General features: G+C 33.0%; 4 protein-coding genes across 6 annotated transcripts; 1 reads left to right on the top strand and 3 right to left on the bottom strand.

Moving 5' to 3' along the window:
• Window positions 1–1,252: 1,252 nt before the first annotated feature.
• LOC145595977 (uncharacterized) lies at window positions 1,253–4,067 on the bottom strand. The gene is made up of 2 exons (XM_081652405.1): window positions 3,321–4,067; window positions 1,253–1,564 (listed from the first exon to the last, which is right to left on the bottom strand). Exons 1-2 carry the CDS (start codon window positions 3,653–3,655, stop codon window positions 1,525–1,527), a joined length of 375 nt encoding a protein of 124 aa, XP_081508531.1. The 5' UTR covers window positions 3,656–4,067; the 3' UTR covers window positions 1,253–1,524.
• Window positions 4,068–8,962: 4,895 nt separating this feature from the next.
• LOC145595458 (uncharacterized) lies at window positions 8,963–14,363 on the bottom strand. 2 transcript variants are annotated; one of them, XR_014102955.1, is made up of 10 exons: window positions 14,144–14,363; window positions 13,937–14,028; window positions 13,706–13,813; window positions 12,872–12,976; window positions 11,817–11,921; window positions 11,067–11,205; window positions 10,081–10,196; window positions 9,829–9,885; window positions 9,338–9,594; window positions 8,963–9,243 (listed from the first exon to the last, which is right to left on the bottom strand). XR_014102955.1 is itself a non-coding variant. In XM_081651871.1 (9 exons), the coding sequence occupies exons 1-9, from the start codon at window positions 14,304–14,306 to the stop codon at window positions 9,517–9,519; spliced, it is 963 nt and encodes a 320-aa protein (XP_081507997.1). In that variant the 5' UTR covers window positions 14,307–14,363; the 3' UTR covers window positions 8,963–9,516. The 2 variants fall into 2 exon arrangements, 1 of the variants encoding a protein (XP_081507997.1); XM_081651871.1 differs by having other exon boundaries at window positions 8,963–9,594.
• A 613-nt stretch (window positions 14,364–14,976) lies between these two features.
• On the bottom strand, window positions 14,977–15,624 carry LOC145594333 (zinc finger BED domain-containing protein RICESLEEPER 2-like). Its single transcript, XM_081650663.1, has one exon. It carries the CDS (start codon window positions 15,622–15,624, stop codon window positions 14,977–14,979), a length of 648 nt encoding a protein of 215 aa, XP_081506789.1.
• Window positions 15,625–23,197: 7,573 nt separating this feature from the next.
• LOC145595456 (uncharacterized) lies at window positions 23,198–26,863 on the top strand. 2 transcript variants are annotated; one of them, XM_081651870.1, is made up of 9 exons: window positions 23,198–23,567; window positions 24,119–24,199; window positions 24,282–24,941; window positions 25,061–25,196; window positions 25,303–25,465; window positions 25,592–25,720; window positions 25,980–26,174; window positions 26,284–26,406; window positions 26,486–26,863. In XM_081651870.1, the coding sequence occupies exons 1-9, from the start codon at window positions 23,381–23,383 to the stop codon at window positions 26,576–26,578; spliced, it is 1,767 nt and encodes a 588-aa protein (XP_081507996.1). In that variant the 5' UTR covers window positions 23,198–23,380; the 3' UTR covers window positions 26,579–26,863. The 2 variants fall into 2 exon arrangements, with proteins under 2 accessions (XP_081507996.1, XP_081507995.1); XM_081651869.1 differs by having other exon boundaries at window positions 24,282–24,947; window positions 26,486–26,862.
• The last annotated feature ends 14 nt before the right edge of the window (window positions 26,864–26,877 follow it).

The raw sequence follows: 26,877 nt of genomic DNA, 5'->3' as shown, positions 1-26,877 counted from the left end.
ATTACTTACATAGTATAGTAGGGGTTACTTGTATTACTTGAATAGTATACTGGGTGTTACTTGAAAAATATACTGTGTTACTTGTTTTTATATTGGAGTTACTTGCATAGTATAGTAGGGGTTACTGGGTGTTACTTCAATAGTATACTGGGTGTTACTTGAATAGAAAACTGGGGTTACTTGTTTTAAATTGGGGATACTTGCATAGTATTGTAGGGGTTAACAATATTACTTAAATAGTATACTAAGTGTTACTTGAATAGAATACTAGGTATTACTTTTTTTAAATTGGGGTTACTTACATAGTATTGTAAGGGTTACCTGTATTACTTGAATAGTATATTGGGTGTTACTTAAAAATGTACTGTGTTACTTGTTTTAAATTGGAGTTACTTGCATAGCATAGTAGTGGTTACTGGGTGTTACTTGAAAAGAATACTGGGTGTTACTTGAATAGAATATTGGGTGTTACTTGTTTTAAACTGCAATAGGGGGTACTTTTTATGTGGGTACTTGTTTTGACAATAGGGGTTACATGTGTTACTTTTATACGTAAGAGAGGTTACCTGCATGTGTAATAGGGGTTACTTAAATATTATGCTGTGTGATAGCTGTTTTTCTGTTGTACCTGATTTTCTAGTGGTTAATTTAACAGAAAAATAGGGGTTACTTTTATACTTAATAAGGGTTACTTGTATGAAATAGATGATTACTTGTTAAATTAGATGATTGTTACCTGGTAATTCATTGTTGTTTCTGTTATCTATACCCAGGCTCATTAATGAATCACCTATTTCTTCGATCTCCATACTTTCTTGTGAATCTGGAAAAATTTCTAATATAGGTTGAAAATTTTCTGATTCTTGAGGTTGAATTTTTTTTGATGATTCTGCCATGGAAGCTTCAAATTTGAAGGTCTGGAAGAAAATGATGGAAGCTTCAAGTTTGCAGGTCTGGAAGAAAATGTTAAAATTTGTGTAAATTTTTGTAAAGATCTGTAAATTTTTAGATGTAAATGGCGGCTTTTGTTTAGGGATTTGTGTAAATGTGGGCTTTTTATTATGTCAGCATTAGTCTTAATTTTGGCAACTGGATTCTGTTATTTTTGGGAACTGAATCCCGTTATTTTTGATATGGCAGCTGGCCACATGGTGTGGCCAGCCATACCAGAGACCAGCTGTAAATAAAAAGACTTCGTATAATTAAACATACGATGCATGCAAAATCTATTGATCATCGCACCATAAATAACTTGAGTTAAATTTACACGTAAAAATCTCATAATTTGAAAGAAAAACCAAATCTTTACAACAAAGGAATCACTTCTTATCACATTTTAATCTCTAAATGGGAAATAAATCATACTTAAAAAGACAACTTCCTATATATTTATAAATAATAACGAACAAAAACAATGAAAATTCCACCCATCATATAATCTTTTGCAATAACAGATAGATTTTCCAATACTTGTCTTGAAGCTCACTGACTAAGCCACCATCTCAGTTCAATTCCGAGGCGGTGCTAAGTACGGCCAGGTGGTCTTCTAGTTTCTCCGACATGCCTGTTGAAAGGAGGGCAAATGTACAAGTTAGATTAGAATTTGTTTATGACACAAGTTTCAGAAAGGTGATTGATGAGTGTGAGATCCAAATTTTAACAAGCTAAAAAGCTTTCACGATATAATAAATAACTCAAGTAATCCAATAATAACTCAAGTAATCCAATAATAAAGTACTCCGTATGGCAAATAAATTAAGACGAGGGATTATCAATTTTAAAAAACAATGCAATAGCTAAGAGCCTACAAGCGTATAATATTAAAAGACAAACGCACATAATTAAGATATCCTTAATGGTGTTGTTTGAAGGTGAGGGCCCTCTAGAGCTGAACACAAAGAAGGAAGAAAAAGAGCTCGCAATTTATGTTCCTGCCCCTCCAACAAAGGTGTTCAACGACTTTATTTATTCATTATCAAAATAAGAGAAAGATTCATATTTAAAGAAGCTTTTGTTAAAGGCCTAAACTACCATCACCCTCCACGAATTGCAAGAATTGTCCCAATATTTTATTACATGCCAACAACAACAATACTATTCTGAATTTGTTTACTTATTTAATGTTCAAAAAGAAATAAATCAAAAACAGAAAAAAGAATTAAAGAAAACTTAAGAGCATGTTTACTAAGGCTTTGAAATAAAAACCATACATATTTCTACTAGACTACTAGTAGATTTGAGTATTAAAGTTTGTTATTGGTTAGCTTTAAAGTATTAGGGCCTGTTCACTTCACCTTAAAAAAATAATATTCAGTAAAAATAAGTTTAGTTCAGCAAAAATAATTTCAATAAGTAAAAATAATTTCAGTTCAGTATAAATCAGTAAACTCAAAGAAGAAATATAATAGAAAATCAGTAAAAATAATTTCAATTCAGCAAAAATAATTTCACTTCAGTAAAAATAATTTAAGTTCAACAAAAATAATTTCAATTCAGTAAAAATAATTTCAATTCAACAAAAATAAGGTGAAGTGAACCGGGCCTTAGATTAACCAAATTATTTAAATTTATTTGGCATTTTTATGAATGCACATTTTTCAAAGCACCACTAACAAGGAGTTTAAAATCATTTTGTAAAATAGAATTCATTTTTTTACCTTGACATTTGTGTCTTGCCGTCTAACACAGAAATTAAGAAGTTAAAACATTACTATACCAAAATGGTAAAGGGTACACATACAATTGTTGTATGTGGTCCCAAATACAACTTTAATTTGTTATGTTTTTATTGCCATTCCAAAATGAGCGGAAAAGGGTTATGTGCATGCTCAAATCCTTGTTGCTCTTGGTTTGTTAGATTTATATCGATTTGTACTTTTAAAATATTAACCTTCTACAATTATAATTAAAGTATAATATAGTAATGCCATAATATTTTCACTTGCAAAGTTGCAAGTGAAAACCCCAATGTTGCAATTTGAAAAGAACAGATGAAGTATAAAATTGCAATAATTACTAAAATTTCACTAGTATTATTCATTAACATTTTTCTTTATCTCTAGAGAGCTTCCAAATCCAACCCAAAAAAGGGTCTTCAAACCTTAGGGTTACTAGGACGAGGGTGCAATTGGATGATTCTACTTCGTATATGATAAAATAAGAAAAGAAAGTCATGCCTATAATAGGAAGGCTAGTAAAATTTTATGTACATTGGCATAACAATATAGAACTGGCATACTCTTTCAACTAACAGCAGACCAGAGGAGATGGTAGTTAAATGAACGAAAACACGTAATATCTGTTCGAGTAGGAAGCAATACCTGTTGTGAATAGGATCAGGACCACTGGGGACTCTTCTTTTACTAGAATAAGTCGGGTTTAGCTTCACAGGAACAGAATGTTTCTTCCTCCCCAGCAGCGTCGTATGCTTGTGATTCCCAGGTGATGTACTCGTTGCTGCATGATTCCCAGATGATGTACTCGTTGCTGCGTAATTACCAGTTGATGTACTCGTTGCTGCTGCTGTACGCCCTTCTATCTCTGCACTTGCTAGGATCCCCATGGACAAAAACCATACAGAAATAACCAACATAAAAGCTACACATATAGCCTTCAAAACCCGCATAACACCTCCCCCATCACAATAACCAGCCATACCACTTCACCCAACTAGATTTCCCTTCCTAAGAAGGATAAGTTGCTCTTACGAAAACAGGAAAAGAAGGCGGAAAGGATGATCATTTCAGAACCAAGAAGACAAATGTTATTAAAGAATTGTCGATAAAAATAGCATTAAAGAAGGCGATATTGCCACCGATTGGAACTTCCTACGTCAAAGAAGGAAGGCGGAACGAGACTGGAAAGAATAAGAAGTAATATGCAAGCTTTAAATAGAGGGCAACTGATTCAAAACTACGTCAAAGCAGGGGCAGGACAGAATGAGGGAGAAGCATGACAAAAAGAGAAAAGTTAGTGATCTCAAAGATAGTATGGGCCCATGCCAGTGTAGTTCCTCTGTTTTGGTGTGCGTATTTTCATGAAGCCAATAAAATGGGACCATAATCCTTCCCTAATGGTTTAATGAATCCATTAGGGCTCTACAACACATAGGATTATGAACCCACCTCGAAAAAACAAAACTTTAATCTCACAATTTCTACATCAAATTAAATGAATAATTTCACATGTTTCATATCAACATCAAGTTATTTAAAGTACTTGAGACAAAAACTACTAAACATATTTAATAGATAGAGAACTGAGAAGCACCATCAGTCAGCACATTTTCCAGAGGTATAATTTCGATAACAATTACCTACTGTATATGTTGCAAGACTTGAAATGTTGCTGTATATTGATAACTCTCAGCTTATCAGGAATAAAGTATAAACCGGGGAATTTATTCTCAACTGCATCACTGCACTGTGACCACTATATTAGGTAATGACAGTCACAACCATCCATATCGCCATTACGACCACACCTGAGATTAACCAACCTAACAAACCAAAGTACCCGTCCACAATAGATCCTCATAAGTTTAGTGTGCATATCTGGGATTCTCAAGTCAAATAGCACACTGAAGCCAAAATTCATCGTTATTGTAATATATGGCATACTAATCCAGACATGAAAAGGAAAACTAAGTGAAGGAGGCAGTCTTTCCCTCAGCCACCTCAATTACAAGGTAGAAAGGATTTAGAAAGTGCCCAGTGCTTCCCAGGGTTTAACTGCCCAAAATCACAGAGCGAGGTTCAATATCAGATACCGAAGTTTACAGACCAGAAACAGGTATATGAACAGCTAATTTACTCAACATGTTTACCAAAAGTATCGGCGACTCTGCATTAATATAATGAATTAATGATAGAAATCTAGAATTCTGATTAGGTGCTCAATGTGTGGTTGGTGGTCCACCAAAAGTTACCACCTTCAGTACTAACAAGTTTCTTTACTTTACCAGTACATAGCAGTATGTAGAGAATGGAGCCTTCAATCAGTGGAGACCACCTAAAGAGATCTCCATTAAACATAACTTTAGTGCTCCAAACAGTAGTAATGTGAAGCATATTTCATCCACAAAGTTAAAAATTTCCAAAGCGGGCAAATAAAACTATTAACATGACGGAAAGTACAACATTTACTAAAGAAACCACAGAATAATGTATTATCTACTATACATAAGAATAGAAGGGAGTCAAGGATGGGGATTATTCGCTTCAAAAAATTTCTTTCAAAGTTCAAACAGTAAAAATAAAAAACGTAGATTGAGTAAGCTATGATTCTCGGAATTTTTTAAGCCTGATTGTAACCTCGTTGAACCTCCATAACAAATAAGATACATGCTTATTTCACTTCCCAGTTACAGATATAATTTGATTCCTTTCACACATTAGTAAACTATAATCTGAAAAAAAAAAGTGACATTGAAGAGTGAAGAGTCCACATAAATTACCAGTAAAAGATCAAAATAAAAGGCAACATCAAACTTTAGTTTTACCAGTGATTTAATGTGTGCACAAAAAATCTTACTGATTGGCTACAAGGATCCTTCAACAGGAGAACTTGTTTTCCAAAGCAAAGCCAGAGGAAGTCACATCCCCTCGTAATATTCATAAAGAATAATCCAAAGTGAATTAACTTTCCCTATTTGCTTAAATCAATACGCTTTAAGAGATTTTCTCGCTTTACTCTATAAAAATCTTTCATTTTAAAATACTCCAACAATATGTCAATATGACATGAGCAAGGCATAACAAACAGAGCCCTCTTTATTTATATTTTTATTTCTTTTGGTACTCAAAACTATTCTTCAGCTGAATCTAGACAAGATTGGGTATGCATAATCTTAAAACTTTAATCAGTTTGTGCAGTAAAAGAGCACATTTCTCAAAAAAAAAAAAAAAAAAAAAAAAAAGATTCTATTAAATTAATCTTACTTTCGCTACACGCAGAAGTAATAACAGCAAATATTATTAATACATAACTGTCATGTATGTATTTTATCAAAAATCTACAAGCTCAAATTTACTCAAAGAGTCTTGCATAAGGGCCTTGAAATGCATCAGTCCCTTAGTTTAGATTTAAACATCAAAGAACAGGGGATCACAACCATCATTACAAGTAATTTTACAACAGGACAATATTCTCAGATATTAAATAATTAGATCTAGAGCATGTCTCTCTTTCTGGTTTTAGATAAGCAATAGTTTTAAATTAGAAAAGTGAAATAAGAAGTACAAGTGAAGAGCAAGTTAGCTATCAAAGCTTAGATAATAAGAATCACAATGTCATGACCTATTTAAGAAAAGTCTATCTCAAGACCTCACCCTCATGATTAATACCCAATATATAAATTTTTTAATCACTATATTTAGCACCTGTTGGTTACATTGTGCAAATCCAATTTCTAAAGAAGATTTGTTACTCAATTTTACCAACCATCTAACATCTTGTTATCAAATATTAAACTGCCAAGCCAGTTAACTTGATTATCATTGTCCTACACACACCCTGTAGAAACTATGGTAAAACCTTGATAGCTACAAAATCTTCAGGAGCTATAGTGTACAATTTACCCTACCGAGCGATCTCCAAGGCTGGCACCCAAAGAGTATCCTCAACCTCATTGAATTTCCAAACAATCGTCCACAATTGTGCAACAGAGACATGAGATTGTCTTAATTTTTCCTGCAGCAGCCACCATCCTTCCATACATCTAAATTATTTGAAGTTAGCATGAATCACTTGGTTGAATTAAATCTGTGCCACCTAATCTTTCCACCAGATTCGCCAATAATAGCGTGTCGAGATCATCAACAAGAGATTCCTGAACTTGAGGATTAACATTGTGACTTATCAGCCCCATCTACCTTATTATCCTTATTAGATGTGCATAGTTGCAAACGTTAATTCCTAGTTTAACACCCCCACCCCCCACACCCCCCTCTCTCTTAAAAATTTACAGATTTTTCAAGTCTAATCCCAGAGTTTTGCACACAGGTCAAAGACACAGAGAAAGTGGGCAAACCTTTAAATAGCCCTCAAATCATATTCTACACTTCTTTGAGAACATAATTTTCCACCTCTTGCTGTCTTGCACCATGTAAAACGACCAAATGTTCAAAATATGGCCTTTACATGCTTACTACATACTGTAGCACTACCAGATGAGCTACCTCAAACACCAAACAAAACTCCTCACACACCACTTGACTCCATAAATCATGTGTGTATACCCTTGCTACCACAAGTGCGAGATCCCCCACATCTTTACATAGAAAATTTTCTAGTACCTTTGAAACTGTAATTATGATTAGGGCATTTTAGAGGCAAAGTTTTGAAACTTGATCAATGGTAAAACCAGTTCACACAAAAGAGTAGATTTAGGCTACTACTCACTAAGTAACTTGAGTTCACTGATCTCCTAAAATTTAACTCACAAAATCAGATATACATTTTAAGTGTGCTACTTCCTATTTTATATGCAAGCTTCATTACATAAAGCAAAACCTAACATTAATGATATTTGCCTTCTACTACTTTAGAGTATCAAGTCAGGCTCTTTTGGTTTGCCACATTCCTTAGTGCTTCATTAATTCCCTTTTTCTTCTTCTTCCCTTGCTCCCTGCTGCTGATGTTGCTTGTCCCCCTCTCGTTTTCCGTGCTTGTGCCTTTGGGTGTAGTCTCGGATAGGTGGCTGGGCTGGGCATGCAGATTCATTACAGAAACCCTGTGTTTTTAATGAGCTAGCCAGTCAGCTATGCTCACCTCAATGATCTGATGACCCAACACAGTAACATTCCCCCGCCCCCCGGTAAGATCCATCGCGAAAATCCTCACCACCGTATGTTGCCACCTCATCAACCACCTTACGAAAGCACTACCCAGAAATCCACCCAAGGATCCAAGTCCATCTCCCTGGAAAAAATGGCTCTTTTTACCCTTTCTTCAATTCCCAATCTAAATAAAAACTCCCATTAGAATTTGATTGGTCTTGATCTTACCCAAAATCCCCCAAACCTTATCCTCTCAACAGATGGAAACAGCGCTGAAGGAGATAAGTTTCAAGCACCCAACAAGACACACCCTCCAACATAAGCATCCACAGAACTTTTCAACACCCCTTTCCCTGAACTCTAATAACACCCTCATTCTGAACATCTCAAAGGTCAGAAAGAAGATTTCGCCTTCTATCCACACCAAAACAAGGCCTCCATTCCCATCCCAGGCTCAAAGGAAACAAAGCATCCACAAAACTTTTACCGCCTCATTTCCAGAACACTAACAAAATCCTCATTTATAAACATCTCAAAGGACAGACAAAAATCTATTTTTCATCCGCACCAAAGCAAGAGCATGGAACAAGAAAGATAGGAAAGAGAGTTTGGGAGAGAGAGGAAGACAAGTTGTATTGAAATCAAATCTTGAGCAAATTGAATGCTCTGCCTTATAACTCAGATTACTGAGGATCTACAGAAACCCTTCACTCAAGAACAACTAATCAACCAACTGCCAGCTTTTAATTTTTTGTTTTGTTTTTTGTTTTTTGTTTTTTGTTTTTTGTTTTTTGTTTGTTTGTTTTTTTGTTTTTTTTTTTCTTTTGAAAGAGTCTTTCAAAAAGGGCTAACCAGTTACTATACACATCAATTCCCAATTACCTAAGTTGTTTCTCCTGATGTTTGAGCCTTAAATATTCCATATCAGCAGAATTAGAAGCAAAAACATACATTAGCACAATCCAGCTTTGTGGATAAATAAATATAGAAAACTTTAATGGGAGCAATTAAAAGTAACAAGTCACGGCTTCTTGAATAAAGTCAATAATTCTATTTTAGCACACGTTTAAGTCTCGTGAAAGTTAAATCTGGTTTAAGTCCTACACAGCCTGCTCAAGGCTCACACAGTGACATAAAAAATATTAGTGTACTTGTTCTCGTTCCATGAATTTGGCAAAGATGGGTTAAGGAAATTGGATCCATAATAATTCATTTCAGAAGAAAAAGTACAATATTATCCAACTCAACTACAGATCTTTTATAGCAACAACCTTCCCCCACCTCTTTCCCCCCTCAAAAAAAAAAAAAGTAAAATAAATAAAAGAAAGGAAAGGAGGAAACAACAAAGATCATGAAGTAATAAGAAGGTTTAAACCCTTACACTTAGATAAACTTTCCAAGATAGCTGCTGCCTTAACTACAAAGTGAACAGAGATTGGAAAGCTCCACTCAAGTTTTATTGGACCTGCAATAGATGCTTAGCCTAGGTCAAAGTATTTCTATTATGAATTGTCATTAGATAACAAATGACAAAACATAGACTTGTGTATATAACACACCGTGACAATGGTTTTGATATGTCAGCTTTTCTCAACTTCAGCAGTAGATTTCAGCCCGTTGTATACAAAATCAGTCAATGCACATTTCACAAAACACATTTGGTTGGCACGGTCCTGCAGCCTGTAGGCACTCTCAATTTTTAATTGAACTCATTCCTTTACAGTGCCCAGATAGGCAATTAGCCCTTCTTCTTCTTCATTGCCCACTTTGGCCCATAAATTGCCAAATGTGTTCTACCAAAGCGACGATCAGCTATCTGCAGTATAATAATACAACCAAGGTAAGAGTTTAGCACAATAAGATAGTGAACAGAAAATCAAATGCGATCCCAATATCTTAAAGCTATTTGGATGCATAATAATGTCCAAGAGTTTTCACATCAGTAATTTGTAGGTAAAAAAATCCTTGACGTCAAAAAACGTCTTTATCTATATTTTACCAATAATATCCCAACCCGAAAGAGTTCATCTAGAGACATAATGTAACAAACCTTCACAAGGCATCCGCAAGAATCCAGCATGTCTGTTCCCAAAGGATATTCAACCACCTGAGGCAAGCAATTTTTCAAACAAGAACAAGCAGCAAAGAACCACCAATATCAAGATAAACTGTGTGTGTGTGTGTGTGTGTGTGTGTGTGTGTGTGTGTTTCAAGAAAGTACTGTATGCTATCTGCATTGAAATCTATAAAGAAACGGAGGGATTAATAAAAGAAAAAAAAGGAAAAAAAAAACAAAGCTTACAATAAACGTGTCTTCTCCAACCAAGGGGGAATCTGATAATTGGTTCATAAGTATTCCATAATCCACTTTCATATATGGAGGTGTTACACTAATGTAGTCAAATGTCGTTTCACTGCCTGCAAAAAAGTACGAGTTTAAGAATTGAGACAATTTAAAAGTGAAAGATTCATAACATCTTATCATTTATAATTAGACCAAGGCACCAAGCAAAATTTGATTCAACCCATATACTGGCCAGAAAATAAGGGGTCTTAACACAAAATCGTACCTGTAACCTGTAATTGACCAAACCTAGAAAACCCAAATATAAGTAGATCAAAATTTACAAACTCGTTTAATGAAATTTTAACTAATTTTTCCCTTTTCAAAATTTACAACACCAAAGATAAAAGCAACTTTAACCCAGCTCACCAACCTGTAACCGAAACATTCTAGGTTAAGATGGGCATGTTAGTACTGCGCTAATGTTTATGAGAGATCTTCATGGACAATATTTTCAACGGATAAAAAATAAAGGCTGAATTTGACTGTCTAACCCTAAAACTTCATGTTGCTGAGTATGATAAATGATGCACTAATGAGCTGGGAGGTCAACATCACTCAGAATCAATCAAGTAATTTGAAAGCTAATGGATACAACATTTCGGAAGTTATCAGTTTCGATACATTCTTTCAAGAAACTAAAAATCAGGAAATTGACTAGTCAAACCATCAATATGCTAACTCTAATAAATATATTACCTACCAAAATAGCATATACTGAAGGGAAACATACAGTCCAAAAGCTTATTCTAATAAATGGTAAAAATTTGAGACAAAATTCAAATGGGTCATCTCATGACACAAGTAGCAGAAGGAAATTCAGTTATAAAACATCAGTAATAACTGATTCATGCACCTATTAAACTGAAAGCAAAAAAAAAAAAAAAAAAAAAAAAACAAAACAAAAAAAAAAAAAAAAAAAAGAATGTCATAACAGTACACACCTACAAACTGCTGGGCTCGTTCCAAGAAATTTTCAACAGTGACAGTATGTATAACTGATAAATCAAGAAACCCTGTCCATTGTAAATTTGGCTGCAGAACATTTGAAACCACCCATGGATCCATCTCAATAAAATGCACCTGAGCAATGGCAACACGAAGTCTAGATATTTCAGGCTAATACATACAGAACTCCACAGAATTAGCAAATAGCAATTTTGTGTATACAAATTACAATGTTGTTGTTCTAGTCATTTTCACAAAACACACAGTGAGTAGCAAAATTGAAATTTTCCTAAGCCAAATGAAAAATATAGGTCAAACTAACTTATTTGATTTGATCCATATAGGCCATTTAGGATTTTGACATATGTTCATCATCTCATTCAACATTAACAGACTAAAAGTAGTTGTCTTCTTCCAATAGCAAATAGTGGGCAAATGTAAAGCCAGCTAATACTAAGAACACATTACAGCTACTGTAAATGACAAAGTAAATTTCTTTCACAAAAAAAAAGAAAAAAGAAAAAAAATAAAAAATAAAACTGACAAAGTAGATAATACACTAATTACATCAAAACAAGACTAATGATACCCATGAAAAAAAAAATGATAGCAGCAGGTGTGCAATAAAAATAAGATTACAAGAGGGAGCATTTGATGTTCCATTATTATTACGCACATAGCTAGGATATCCTACTATATAATATGGACCGGAAGGAGTAATATGTCAACTATTTAGTGGTACTCACCTCAGAACAACCTCGACTCAAAGCTTCGATGCCAACTGAACCAGTACCACTATACAGGTCCAACCAGCGACCGGGCCTTAAAGATGCAGGGCAGCCACCAGCAACCTGTATAAGAAAATTGACAAGTAGTTTTCAACATATGGAAAGTGAACAAGAAAAAGAGAGCCAAAGTTTATTTTTCACAGTGAGATGATTTAAAGTACAAATTATGGAAAAGAAAAATTTTGCGAAAATTTTCAGTAAAAAATTCAACCAGCATATACCTTAGAATGTTTTGTTACAAAATTCAACCAGCATAGACCTTAGAATGTTTTGTTACAAAACCAATTTTCTATGTTGGTGTAAGATCACTAATAATAATTAACCTTAAAAGAGAGCAATAGTGAAAGAGGGAAGTAAGAATTAGTGACTTGAAATTTAAATGGGTCTTCAATTTTATGTTAAACACCGACTAATCTTTTTGTGGTTTGTGACAAAATGTTTAATTTAATACAGAAAATGAGTGTGTGCTAAACTTTTATTCCGTTGTTCTACATTTGAAATTTATTTTTATTTAGTAATTGAAAACAAATAAACAATTAACATAAATCCAGGCATCTCGCTAGCAACACAATATGACAATAATACGAGGCCTATATGTTTTTTGCAAATAAAAAAAATTGTCCATAAAAAAATAAGGATAATACAACATTAAGGACCAAGAGTTATATAAAGAATAACTAATGCAAAATTAACACAAAAATCAGGCTAAACTTCACTTAAGCCCAGACAAGGCAACAATCCTGTTTAAATTTTAAAAACACCACTCTATTTGGTCAACTATGAAAACTTTCATTCCTTTCGGTCTGAAACACCTATGGAAACCAAAATCAATGTAAAGCAATGCATCCATCATCTAGCTCATCAATATTACACATATAATAACATATCAAAATAAAAAATTCGAAATAACTTTATTTGGTCTTTTTTCTCATAGCCCTTGGGTATAGGTTTATGCACCAAAATCTCCTCAAACCATAAAGCACACAAACAAAACAAATTCTATAAAACAATACCTGCAATATATCAAATGCAGCACCTTTAACTACCTCCATCATGGGACGAACATCCATGCCTACAGGAGATAAGAGCTTCTTCCTTTTAGCTTTCCCAGCCAGCACCTAGTCAGACAATACACTCATTCATGGAGCCTTTAGTGGAAAACAAAAGAAATCTCAAGCAATCCAGACAAAGAACATTCATCAACCTACAAATGCTAATTGATTTCACAAAGTTGGTTTACAAATTCAGTAGCTCGGTGACAGCAGTTTACAGAAAAGAACTGATTATAAAAGATGCAAAAAGAGAAAACCAACCACCGTACATCATACTCCCTCTGTCCCCTATTGCTTGCCTTATTTTCCAAAAGATTATTCTATACTATAAATGGCCATGAGGATCACCACCCTAACAATCTAACATTCACTATAATTGGTCCATCGATTTGTTTCTTATCAAACAATTTAACCGAAAACTAATTTGTAACTCAAGGAGTACCAATTAGCATATATTGCATAAAATTATTGTAAAAATGACAACTTTGCTGGTTCTTGATTAGCCAAATAAATGTATACTCATCTGTTACAAGAAAAGGAAATGTCTGGCTTAAATTCTTCTCTAAGAGCCAATTTAAGATATACTTGGTATGTCTTTTGCACTTGCATTTGCAATGCTAATCAACCATTATATGGCAATAAGTCTAATAACGATAAACAATACATAAAACTAATATGAGTAACACGCTGTACCCTAAAACATATTGAACATTTGAATCACATCATAATTCACAACCTCCTAGATATAACTCCTCTTAGAATAAAATCAGTCGAAAATGAAGCAAAGGTACACACCTGCAGCAATTTATGTGTGGTACGAGGCGGCTTTCGTTCTTCCTTCACCACTACTTGTTTTCCTTTTCCTTTTCCCATCCCCTGCTCGCGCTCCTTTCTCCTGCTTCTCTGCAATCCCCACCCAGTAAAACCAAAAGAAATTGTTAGTGTAAGCTCAATTTCACTAGTAACCGTAGCTATAATTCAACTATGTTTCGCAAAATTGGCACACAAAATACGAACTTATGATACCTTAACAGGTTCAGAAATGAAGTCATTAGGGTCAAGGCCGTATCGGTCGAAGAGCTCTTGCTTCTCCTGACCCGATATCGCATCCTTTGAACCTTCAGCAATCAATTACAAGTATATAAAACAAATTAACAATCCTAAAATTGGATAATTAATTGTCAATTCAAGAAAAAGTAAGGAAATTAAGAAATTTAGGGGTGAAAATTGTACCGGAAGAAGAGACGATAACGGAAGAGCGGCGGCAATTCGTGGGCGTAAATTTGGGGGTGAATTTGAAGAATGGAGAGAGAATTGCACGAGAATTAGGGTTTAAAGGGGTTTTGAGTTGCAGAGGAGAGAGAATTGGAGGGAAATTAGGAGATGATGCCGCCATTGATATTACTTCTACTGGGTTCAAGTTCACTGCTCTTTCACGCTTTGCAAGTTTGTGTTGTCAACTGTCACAAACGGTTTAGGTAATTAGTTATTGATTACACTCTATCCTTTACCTGAATCCTCACAAGTAGGGGTGAACATCGGTCCAGATCTGGACCGGACCTGAACCGGACCGATTTGGACCTGTTCCTGCCGGTCCAGGTCTAGACCTGTTTGGACCTGTTTGCTTTTATCCTTTATAAAGGCCTTTTTTTTTACCTGTTTTGAAAATGAATTTGGACCTGTTTTGAACTTGATTCTGGACCTGTTTCATGACCTGTTTATAAAACATATTTTGGACAAACTATTGCCCTTTTTTTTAAGTCCAAAACTTAGTTATATAAAACATATTTAACAAGTTACATAAAGTCCTCTTATGTAAAAAAAAATAACATAATCTTTGCATTTAAAAAATTACATAAAGTTACATAATCTTTAATTTAATTTAAATACATAAAGAATAGAAGCAACATAAATAAGCTTGTTCATTTTATTCACATTCCCCCAATACTTATCAAACTTTTGTTTCATTGCAATAGCCATAGCTTGAAAGTTCAAATCCCCACTTTTCTCCCACTTATTCAACATATTATACATGGAAGCAATCTCACTCAAACCTTTATTACTTGTCACATAATGAGAGCCAAGATACGTTTAGTCAAAACATAGAACCCCTTCAAAAACAAAGTCAATCTCTGTACTTTTTTCCAATCTTCTTCTTCGGGAGGTCTTTCCTTATCATTCAAATCCTCTCCATCGGGAAGAGATAACCCACTAAAAACACGCTGAAATTTCAAAGCCGTGTCCAACATTGTGAATGTAGAATTCCAACGAGTGGGGACATCAAAAGACAAGGAAGCTTTGGAATCTATATTTGCTTTTTGCACAAGATCTTTGAACCTAGATATTCTAGCAGGAGAATTCTTCACATGTTTCACGGCATTTCTAACTCTATCAATGCACACACCGTGTTGTTTGATTCCATCCCACACAATTAGATTAATGATATGAGCCATGCATCTAACATGAAGATTTTTTCCATCATTAATACATCCGGTTCTTCTAACCATTCTACTTAAGTGCATACAAGCAACATCATTTGAAGAGGCATTATCAACAGTGACAGTAAAAAGCTTATCCTCAATACCCCAATGCTCTAAACATGCCTCGACGGCTTTTCCAATAGCCTCTCCTTTATGACTAGATATTGGACAAAAATTGATTATCTTTTTATGCAATTTCCACTCACTATCAATAAAATGAGCCGTAAGACACATATAATTGATTCGTTATATTGAGGTCCAAGTATCAGTGGTCATAGAAATTCTTTGACAAGCTTTAAACATTTCTCTCAATCTTTCTTTCTCACTGTAGTAGAGCTTTACACAATCACGAGCAATGGTCACACGAGAGAGAATAGTAAATTGTGGACATGCAACTTGCATTCAGTTCTTAAAACCCGGCTTCTCTACATGTTTAAAAGGTAACTCATCAACAATTATCATATAAATCAATGCTTCCCTAATCTCTTTTAAGTTAACATTCCCACACTTTGATTTGCCACTATCATTTCCTTATCAAAAAGCAATTCAGTTTGTTTATCTTTGCCCTTATTTACATTGGTAGGATTACTCTGACATGATTCTGCATGTTTTTTAATATTTTTTGAGCCATTAAGGTTTTCATCAGCAGCATAGGTTTTGTCACAGTACTTACATTTGGCTCGTAGTCTCCCGCCTTCAACAAACTCAATGAAGTCTCCCCAATAAGCTTTTGTCCTCTGTATGAACTGTATATTTCTACTCTGCTATGCTGATGTCTGCTTAGTAGAGAATTGAACTATAAAATATGATTAACTAGTTTTTTAATCCGTGCGATCATGAATTAATATGTAAAGTTAATCCCTAGTAAATCTATATAGATGTTCACTATTTTATTAAGGATTAAGGAGTACAAGTATATTTCCTCAAAAAAAAAAAAAAAAAAAAAGGAGTAAAAATATCTTTAATAGACATTATGACGAATCTAATGATATATAATATAATAACATTTAATCATTTTTTAGAGGTGAAAAAATTAAGTCAACTGTGGTATGTGAATAGTGCAATTGTCAAAGTGATACATATAAAAAAAAACGGAGGGAGTACAAGTATATATTATTGCCTCCTTATAGTACATAAGATGAACCAATTAGGTGTTGTTGTAATGGTGATTGGGAATACATTTGGTAGGGAGGATCAATGTTCGATCTCCCGCAACAACAATCAGGAGGAGACTAGAACCTAACCAAAGTTAAGCGGGTTTTTTGAACTATATTTTTCTACTATGCTATGTTGATATCTGTTTAGTAGAGAATTGAACTACGGGGTATGATCAATTAGTTTTGTAACCTGTGCGATCATGAATAAATATGTAAAGTTAATCCCTAGTAAATCTATATAGATGTTCACTATTTTATTAAGGATTAAAGAATATATAGTATTGCCTCCATATAGTACTTAAGATGACCCTAATAATCACTCCGATAATCTTGATCCAAGGCATTGTATAATCTTCGCTCAAGGTTCAAGATTTTAGAATTTTCAGTATCAACTGTCTTTTATTTGAAAATTGTTGATTACCTTGTATCTTAACCTGTCATCCTACCGCAACCCATTTCAGGGTCTGTGCCCAAGATCGTTGATCTCTCCGCTCTATTTACCAGCAGATAATAGATGGACTCAAGACCAGCTAACTATGGTTAGTCCCTCTTTGAGAAATGGACATTTAATATAACAAAGATCAATTGAACATATTTTACAATGTTGTATATCTCAATAATTAAATGTTCATTTTCATGCAGTATGATGTTCATCATTATTAAAGAAATGTTCATTTCTTTTTTAATTAATACAAATTTTGTGTTTGTTCAATTGTATAAAATGTTCGTTTTTAGTAATGGATTTTTAAATTAACATTAGCATTAATAATTTTAGACATTACCATTTTGGTCATTATTAAAAAAACAAGTTGTTCATTTTTTTTAAATTTTTTTTGATGAAATGTTGATTTATTTAATTGGTATTAAATCATATAGTTCACCGAATTGCAAGATATCCATTCAAGAGAATAGAACAAATCAAGGTATTTCACTTGAATCTTAAAAATGATGAATAAGCAACAACATTATATGTTCATTATGATTAACAATTTAAATGTGCAGTTATATAACATTAGATGTACAATTTTTTTCAGTTTCATAGTCTCTTTAATTATTTTACTCTGATTTTATATTATAAATGTTCATTTTATTGAATAAAAGTTACCCTAATACGCATAAAAGTAATTCAATACAAATAAAAAGTATCTACGCTTTATTAGTAAAATAATCACATTTTAAATGACTAAAAATCAATTATTAGTGATTGAATGTAATTAAAGTACCATTACAAAACTTTTCTTGTTGTCTATTTATATAAAAATTGTATTATATTAAAAGTTACCCAAAAGGCAAAAAGTTACTCTAAAATTAGGTAGAAGTTACCCTTATAATGCTCGATGTACACTAATATTAGTGTAAACCGGGTGTATACAAAAGTTTTCCACATATATATCACTTACTAATCAACTTCGGTAAATATTATAATTATAACAAGCCAAAGATAATTCAATGTAATTCATACCTATTACTTGGGGAGGATCTTCATCGGGGGCTCATAGGGGTCCGATCCCTACAATATTGGTAAGAGTTACCCTAGATGTGCTTAATAAATATATAGCTTTAAATCTAGCAACTTTAAGTGGTTTTAAATAAATTAAAATTAATTTTGAATAAAACATGTATTCCATAAAACATAATACTTTTATTACTTAATTAAATAAAATTAATATTAAATTTATTTTATCGAGGCCTTAAAATTTTAAGCTCGAATCATAACATTACAAATTTATTTCATAATATCAACTACATATCCAAAATAATACATATTTTTTAATTATATTGTTTTTGTACATATATTGTACATATATTATATTTTATCTACTGAACCATATAAGTTTGTGTAAATTAAATTTGTAAATTGAACTCACTTATTATTTCTTATGTCAATAACTAATTGTATGTAACTAGCTTTTACAAGAGTTTTGTTGGGCTAGCCTTTTGACCTACCCGATTGCTTTAAACTTAATTAACTTCACTTATATCATTGTTATTTGTCGATAATTAAATATCTATAATTATAATTAGAAGTTAAAACTTGAACCCTATTATACATTTTAGTTTAAGGTCTGCCACTGATATTACATATTAGATCTTACTATAATTAAATCTTGGAAGGATTGGGCATCATGTTATTAACATAATTGATTTACTTAACAAATGACAATGAAGACATCTGAGAAATAAATAACAATGAAAACAATAAAAAAAAATAAAAAAAAAACTTTGTAATATTATATTCGTATAAAAGAAGTGCAAAACTTCTTTAGATAGAACGAATAGCATAGATGATCGTCGTGAAATATTTACTATCCAATATATACATATATACGTATAAGTTTATGTAAATTAAATTTGTAGATCAAACTCGCATATTGTTTTCTTTAATGTCAATAAATATCCACCTTTTAATTGCATGTAACAAGCTTTTACAATAATTATGTAGGGTTGATTGACCCCATCACTCTAAACTTGACTTTGCTTATACCATTATTATTATTATTATTATTTATCAATTGTTAGATATCTATAATTATATATAATTAAATTAGAGGTTAAAGTTCAAAACACCTTTTAGTGTTATCAGCCACTTATATTACATATTAGAGCTTACTATAAATTTTGTATTGAGGTGGGCATCATGTCACTAACATAATTGGTTTACTTGACAAGTGAAAATGAAAACACCTAAGAAATAAATAATATGAAAACAATCAAGACAAAGCTTTAATTAGAAATGTTATATTAGTATAAAAGAAGTGCAAAACTTTTTTTAGATAGATCGAATAGCATAACTTTGGTAAAACTTGATTTAACTTTGTTTACATTGAAGATTCGAAGGAAATGAAGGCAAATGGAGGGACATATAATCTTTCATTTGGATAAAAAATAAGGAACGAAGGGAATTGGAGGGGAGTATGGACTATGAAGGGATTAATTTGTAAGAAATTGATACCTCCAATAATGGAGAGATTTGGAAAGAAATCTTATCATTCTCCACTTCCCTCCCCTTTTTATCCTTTCCCTCTCTTTATCAAAATACACTGTTAGATAATTATAATATTTAGGCTGAAAAAGGGGTAGAGGATCATACAAGTCATCAGTTTTGATACTATCTACACATTCGATAATCAATAACTTAATACTAAAACAAACACCGGAAGTGACACGTGTTACATCTTGATGTTGTTTTTTTTCCTTCCAAAACCCCCTTCCCTTTTTAACCATTTTTTTTTTTTCGTGTGAATATTTGATACAATTATAATAATATCATGCCAAATCTTTTATATTATCTTTATGACAAAATAATTACTTTTTATTTGATGTTCATTATTTTTCCATACATATTTACCTAAATTAATATTCCAACTCCTTTATAATTATTTGATAAACGGATTAATATTAGATTTTGCTAAAAAAGTAATATTTCGTAATAAAATTGATTCATACTATTGATATTATAGAAATTACTTTAAAGCATCACTTTTATTTGTTAGATATGATTATTTTTACAAAAAGAATTATACTTACCGTGCATGGCACGGGTCTAAGCTAGTTTAATCTAAATTGAAGACCATATTGACCATTCTGCACTAGAGAGTTATACTTGGTCATGTCAAGTCTTGTATAAGGCTGACTAATGTTAATTTCATTGTAAGACATCAATTTGAGGGTACATTTAACAAGTTTTATGGTAACTTTAATGCTTTTAAGAGCAAATTTTAATTTGTAAGGAGTTAAATTGTATTTTGATGTGTAATTTTTCATGGATATATGATATGATGGCTATTGACTAATATGATTAGATATGCCTTAAACGAGAATCATATATTAATCGCTCTATGAAGTTTTTAAAATAAATGTAAACTTAAAAATTAAACTTTTTACTATAGCTCAATAAAAAAAATCATATCAGCATTCTTCGAAAATCTAGGGAATAATATTATTTGTATATGATTTTTTATTACAGAAGAAGAGAATATGTATTAAATTAATCAAAAACAATCGTAATCAAGAATCCATAATCCAACATAACATCTTCTTGTTGTTTTCATGAATAGAACTTAAAAACATCGAAGGAGGAAGGCCAGGGTAGCTACGTACCCCACAAAAATATATAGCTGTAAAGAAAATGACACAACAAAGACACATCTCTCATCACTTGGTCATTTTGGCCAAATAATGCCATTCTTAAATTATTTATGCTACAAGGAAGATTCATTACAACATCACAAATGATTTGTCATATGTGTTTCATTCCCTAGATTTATGGTACGAAATTTTCAATGAATGAGTATTGTATTACCTTGGTTTCAGTAACAATAATTACAACTTTAACAAGTTTATTAAAAAAAAAAATAATAATTACAAGCTTTACAAGTTATATTACTTATATATTACTCCCTCCGTCCCCTTTTGATAGTCCCTTATGGACAAATTTTAGTCCCAAAATGTTCACCCCATTTGCTTTTTCCAACAACCATTAATATTAATTTTTTACCAAAATTCCCTCCAATTTGCAACAATACTTGTGCAAATTTATATTTCCCATGTAAATTTGGTTTTCCCATGTACTTTTATTACTTCCTCTCTCTACTTTTTTATATACCCAATGTCAATTTACTTTTTCAATGTACTTTTACTATTCTCATTTGTGTTTATTAATTCCCGTGAAAAATGCCCATAAGGGACTATCAAAAGGGGACGGAGGGAGTATTTTCATATGAAACAAAGCTTTTAAGCCGGAGTTTATTAAAATTTTATTTAGTTGAGTCTGAATTTTTAATTCTGGTTTAATTTAATGTTTGGTTTAAATGAACTTTAACCATATTTTTACACTACATAGTACTCCATTATTTAAGATAAATAAGGTTAACTAATTAAGTACTATTTGATTATAATTTTCTTTAGGAAGATTTGTCAAAAACAACTATCAATTGCAAAGATCCACAAAATTAAAAACCCCCAAATCAATTTTCTAGGGTTTTTCAAAATCAAGGAGGTGGTTGTCGGGCGGTGATTAGGGGGAAAGGGAGGGTCGTGTGGTGGCGGAGGAGGTCGCCGGAGGTAGGTGGATCTAGACAGCGGGTTCGCTGGGGGAGGGGGTTGATGCCATGGGAGGAGGAAGGAGTAGGAAGGGGAGGAGGAAGGGGAGGGGGTGGTGGTTTCTTTATATACACTAATTAAATCTTGTAATTTAGTAATTTGGTAGGTTAGAGTTTAATTAAAAGAAATTAGAGTCTAATTAAATTAATTAGAGAGTAATTAGGAAAATAGGTTTTCTCTCACGGAAAGAAAGAGAAAAGAAAAAAAAAAGAACGTGGTGGTTTTTATAAAAATCATAAAGCTTTTAAAAGGTTTATTTTCGCATAATGGTGCTTTTAAAAGGTTTACGCATAATGGTGCTTTTAAATTTTTTTTTTTTTTTGACAAATTTTCTTTTTCTTTATGTGTATTTCCAAATGTCTACTCAATTTTTATTATTACTATTGATATGAAATCTCAAACATTTGGCAATAAGCTAACACAAGTAAGATAATTTGCAAGTAAGATGAGGATGACTTTGTACTCTATGGGAGGTGTTTGGTGAATAGCTAAATAGGGCAAAATTAGTTTATTTTACCAATATTAGCTGATTGACCACTACAATATTCTGTGGGATGTTACGTGGTGAATTGATTGAAAGAGCTCATTCCACCATATAAGCGCATTTACAATAAGCTATTTAGAGGAGCTTTTTCATTAGCTTATTAAGTAAAATGACAATTATAACCTCATTTAACCCAAAAGCCAACCATAATAAAAATATGTCAATGTCGTTATTTGTTATTTTACATGATCAAACAACTTTAATAAATTAGTTATTTAGCAAATATTTTTAAATGCATTCAGTTAGTCAAATAAGTCAATACAATCAGCTAGTTAAAATCAACAAACACGATCAGTTTCAACCTTTCACCAAACATGACCATAATGTTGATGATAAAAGTTTTTCTCAAAAATGGTGATGTATAGCACTTTAGCGCCGCCTTATGATGTCTAATTGTTCAATATGGTCACAAGTATAAATTTGGTAAAGCTCACTTATATCCTAATAATTGCACCTGAATCACTTACCTTAAATCCAAACTTTACCAAAATTTTATCATGATTGTACCCAAGTTAGTTCCAAGACTTCAATTCCAACCTAAATATCTTGATATTGATTTATCATAAACTAATTGATAACTTGAATATGATCCAATCTAAAACTAAAACAAACACCTGAGAATCAATATCACCCAAGTAACACCAAATTCGAATTGACCTGACTCGAACGATGAAACCCTACCTATAGGCCTAACAAGTAAGCCAAAGAAGTTTAATTTCATCCATATTATTAGTATACGTGCATAAGGCACATTATAAGGACACTCGTGTGTGTCAATCTAACATCGTGGGGGCAACGCTACTCTAGTCGGACCCGGTTATACTCATTATTTTTATTATAATAACATTTGTTTCATCATATCATTGACTTCATGTCTCACCTTATTTGTCAAATAACATTACATAAATTAATTAAGAGGGAATGAATTTTTCAATCTTTGGATTGAATTTTTCTCTATTTTACAGAATCTAAACTGTCAACAAATTTTTTAAGCTCCAAGTAACAAGAATATGAAATTTTCTTGTTATTTATTTTAATTTAGTTTGTTATTTTTATGTTTGTTTATGTCATATTTTGCTTTGCTTAGAAAGAAAGAGGCCATAGAAGAGGTCTCTTCAACTTGGGTTTTTGAGTTTTGAAGTTGCATTATTTTTTTAGAGAGAAAAAGTTTAAGGGAGGAACAAAAATGGGGGCTTGTGCATCAAAGCCAGAAAGTTGTGTAGGAGGAAAATTGAAGTTCTCAAAAAGATATAGAAAAACAAGAAGGTCAAGGCTTAAGAAAAGCTTGTCTTGTACCAGTAATAAGCTTGTTCCTATTGATGAAACGACGGGTTTCAATGATCTTCCCTCTTACATTAATCCAACTTTTCGAGGTACTATGATCAAATTTCGTACTTGAAAGTTTTATTTCATGTTTTTTGGTAGTGGGGAGGGGGTGATTGTTTATTTGGTGTATAAGGAATCATGCAATGCAATAATGTAATAGAGGGAGTTTAATTTGATCATATAATAATATGAAGATTAAGGATGAATTATGTTAAATATGTTACATGGTTCAAAATATTTAAATGCTTTAATCATGATTTTTCTCAACATTATTGTGTATATGATTCTAAAAGTATATGAAAGTTGATTACAAATGTGAATGATTATTAGGTGCTATAATCTTAGAGGATATTCTTGACATGGGTGTTATGGTGTTTTTTTCTTAGTAAAAGTAGGGGGGTAATTTGTAAAGAAAATCTCCTAAAGGTCCCAAGAAAAACAAATTATGAAGTTGGCTAAGAATAAGATATTTGTTTACATGTAAATGTGGCTTATGAGAATTTGCATGATGAGATTCTTCAGCAAATATATGCTTCTAATCTCCCAAACTATGCTCTTTTAGTCTTTTAGCTGGTCCTGATATTTTCGGTGTCAACAGTTAGCTTGGACGAGTCATGGTTTGATTCCCACCCTGTGTTTGAGGCTGATTGGGATGACGATTTTTACAGCATTCAGGAAGGTATTAAACAAATCACATTTACATGTCTAAATTGTAAATGATATATTATTTTTATGGTAACATATCATATATTTGTATGCAGATTCCCTATCTATAAGAAGCTTTGATCATAGCACCTGTCCATCAACTTTTTCATCTCCAAAATGCCAAAGTCCTGGTTATGGTTGTTTTTCGGCTGTGTCCTCCTTTAGACAACGTAAAGAACAAGCCGAGGAAGAATCATTGAAAGAGGGAACTTCTTTTAGCTTCTATAAGGACTATTTGTTACAGAAAGATTGCCAAGATCAAGAAGCTGATCATTCTCATGTTTTTTCGGGTGATCAGCAGCTGCAAGGTGACTGTGCACCAACTGAGTTCTCCTTCGATTGCAACCTAGATTTTTCTGATCAAAGCACAGGAAGTAGTGAAAATTCCCTGGATTTGCAGCTGAAGGACTTGGATAAACCCCAATTGAAGCCACAGAATAACCTCTTTGATGTTAAAACATCTCTGCTAGTCGTCAAAGTATGCAGGCATAGGGATGAACATGAGGCTGTAAAAGCTGATGATTCATCTGGAGTAGGAAACTACACGGCAGTCACAAACTCTTGTTTGCCGTGCCTCAAAATGTCAAATGTATCAGGAGGCGATAGAAGGAGATCAGTCAGTCCTAGCCCTCCTGGTACCAGGAAGAAAGCAGGGTTGAAGCCCCTGAAGGCACTCTCCTTTCGATGGAGGGATGAATATGCTACTCCTACTTTAGGTGAAGGTATTTCGTTCTATCTTTGCTTCATGTATTTCTGTGTCATCAAGATGAGTTTCATCTCAATGCTTGAAATGTTTATCTTAAATTTTGTTAACATCTCATTTTGGGTTGTTCAGTTTCGCCAAGGGCACCCGTGAAAAGACCAATAGCAGGATCTCAGATACCTTACTGTCCACCAGGGAAGAAGATGTCAGATTGCTGGTCACCTATTGATCCTAACACTTTTAAAGTACGGGGTCATAATTTTCTCAGGTGACAAAACAATCCACAACTGATAAGTATATTCTACATGAAATGTAATTATGTCATTTATGTTAATGTGCTATGCATCGAACCATCCAAAATTCTCTTGTGGCAGGGATAAAAGGAAGGATTTGGCTCCAAACCATGCTGCTTTTTATCCATTTGGTGTTGATGTCTTTCGATCTCATAGAAAAATTAATCACATTGCTCGTTTTGTGGAGCTTCCACCCATAAGTTCTTCAGGAAAAATTCCTCCTATCCTTGTTGTGAATATACAGGTGCTCACCTTATTATGATTTTTTACCTAAGAGCTATCTGTCATTTTGATGGTTAAACATGAAGTACGTTTCTTGTTGTAAATCAAAGTTGCTTCTTCATTTTTTTTTTTCTTTCTTTATATTCAGATGCCACTGTATCCGGCTTCAGTTTTCAACCGTGAGCATGATGGAGAAGGAATGAACATTGTTCTCTATTTTAGGCTTTCTGAAAGCTTCTCCAAGGATTTACCTCGTCAGTTCCAAGACAATGTCAGGGTAAGAACTAAGAAGCAATCACTGTAAACTTTTCTTATTTGAGGCCTAACTTTACATTATGAACTCTATAACTGTACATCTTCAGTATGATCCTCAGATCCTGTTCATGTTGATTGATTGTCAATATATATGCCAATAGTTTCAATTAATTTAAGTTAATTTGTTAATCCCTCAACTGTAATAATTATTTAAGTCTTGTATCAAAATAGTTTGAGGCAGTTGATTCATATTAATATGTATGTGTCACTTTCTTAATCAGAGATTGATACTGGATGAGACAGAGAAAGTCAAGGGTTTTTCAGCAGAGACAACAGCACCCTTTAGAGAAAGACTTAAGATTTTGGGACGTCTAGCAAATGTAGAGGAGCTCAGTTTGAATGCAGCTGAGAAGAGGCTACTTAACGCGTACAATGAGAAACCTGTCCTGTCACGCCCTCAGCATGAGTTTTACTCAGTAAGAAACTTTCAAATTTTAGCTTTGAAGTTACTATTCATAACTACAATCTGTACATTGTATCATATGCGATAAAATTATGGTTTTCTAATCTCTACAACTCATGCAGGGGGAAAACTACTTTGAGATAGATTTGGATGTGCACAGATTTAGCTATATTTGTAGGAAAGGTCTTGATTCAATTCAAAACAGATTAAGTCATTCTGTCTTGGATTTCGGCCTCACCATTCAGGTACTTGTTTCTTTAGGTAGTTAAGTACGGAGTAGTATTTTCTGATGAAATTATTTTGACATATTTATGATATAATCAGGGACACAAACCTGAGGATTTGCCGGAGCATCTATTATGTTGTGTAAGGTTGAATGAAATTGATTACACCAACTACCGTCACTTGGCAGTTTGATTTGAGACCTTCTGAAACTCAGAAGAGGTGAGAAGCTGTAAGTCATGCTCATTTCATCCCAAAAGAAAAAAGAAAAGGCCTATATGCACCTGTTTCAGTGTTTCTCCTCTCATTTCCTGATTCCGCCCCTAGAAGAAAGGAGGTGTGAAATACCCATGTTTCTCATTTTTGTTCCTCTTCTTTCAACCTTGTTTTCCCAATGTAATTATCAAAAACATGTATGTAAACTCTGGCGTATATTCTATCACTTTCACAAAGATTGGAGAAAACACAATTCTCAATGGAAAATATATATCCTG

Source organism: Chenopodium album, chromosome 19 (genome assembly GCF_948465745.1).
Source record: "Chenopodium album chromosome 19, dcCheAlbu1.1, whole genome shotgun sequence".
Taxonomy (NCBI): domain Eukaryota; kingdom Viridiplantae; phylum Streptophyta; class Magnoliopsida; order Caryophyllales; family Amaranthaceae; genus Chenopodium; species Chenopodium album.
Note: the sequence above shows the minus strand (reverse complement) of the source record. Positions and strands in the feature narration are given on the sequence as shown.

Excerpts from the sequence above, each read along its gene's own strand:
- LOC145595977 (XM_081652405.1), bottom strand. The coding sequence starts at position 3,655 with ATGGCTGGTTATTGTGATGGGGGAGGTGTTATGCGGGTTTTGAAGGCT. Across the intron at positions 1,565-3,320 it reads CCTGATCCTATTCACAACAG|GCATGTCGGAGAAACTAGAA; the intron begins GTATTGCTTCCT and ends TCCTTTCAACAG.
- LOC145595458 (XM_081651871.1), bottom strand. The coding sequence starts at position 14,306 with ATGGCGGCATCATCTCCTAATTTCCCTCCAATTCTCTCTCCTCTGCAA. Across the intron at positions 13,814-13,936 it reads TCATTTCTGAACCTGTTAAG|AGAAGCAGGAGAAAGGAGCG; the intron begins GTATCATAAGTT and ends TGGGGATTGCAG. Across the intron at positions 11,206-11,816 it reads TGAGTCGAGGTTGTTCTGAG|GTGCATTTTATTGAGATGGA; the intron begins GTGAGTACCACT and ends GCCATTGCTCAG.
- LOC145594333 (XM_081650663.1), bottom strand. The coding sequence starts at position 15,624 with ATGTGTCTTACGGCTCATTTTATTGATAGTGAGTGGAAATTGCATAAA.
- LOC145595456 (XM_081651869.1), top strand. The coding sequence starts at position 23,381 with ATGGGGGCTTGTGCATCAAAGCCAGAAAGTTGTGTAGGAGGAAAATTG. Across the intron at positions 23,568-24,118 it reads CATTAATCCAACTTTTCGAG|TTAGCTTGGACGAGTCATGG; the intron begins GTACTATGATCA and ends CGGTGTCAACAG. Across the intron at positions 24,948-25,060 it reads TACTCCTACTTTAGGTGAAG|TTTCGCCAAGGGCACCCGTG; the intron begins GTATTTCGTTCT and ends TGGGTTGTTCAG.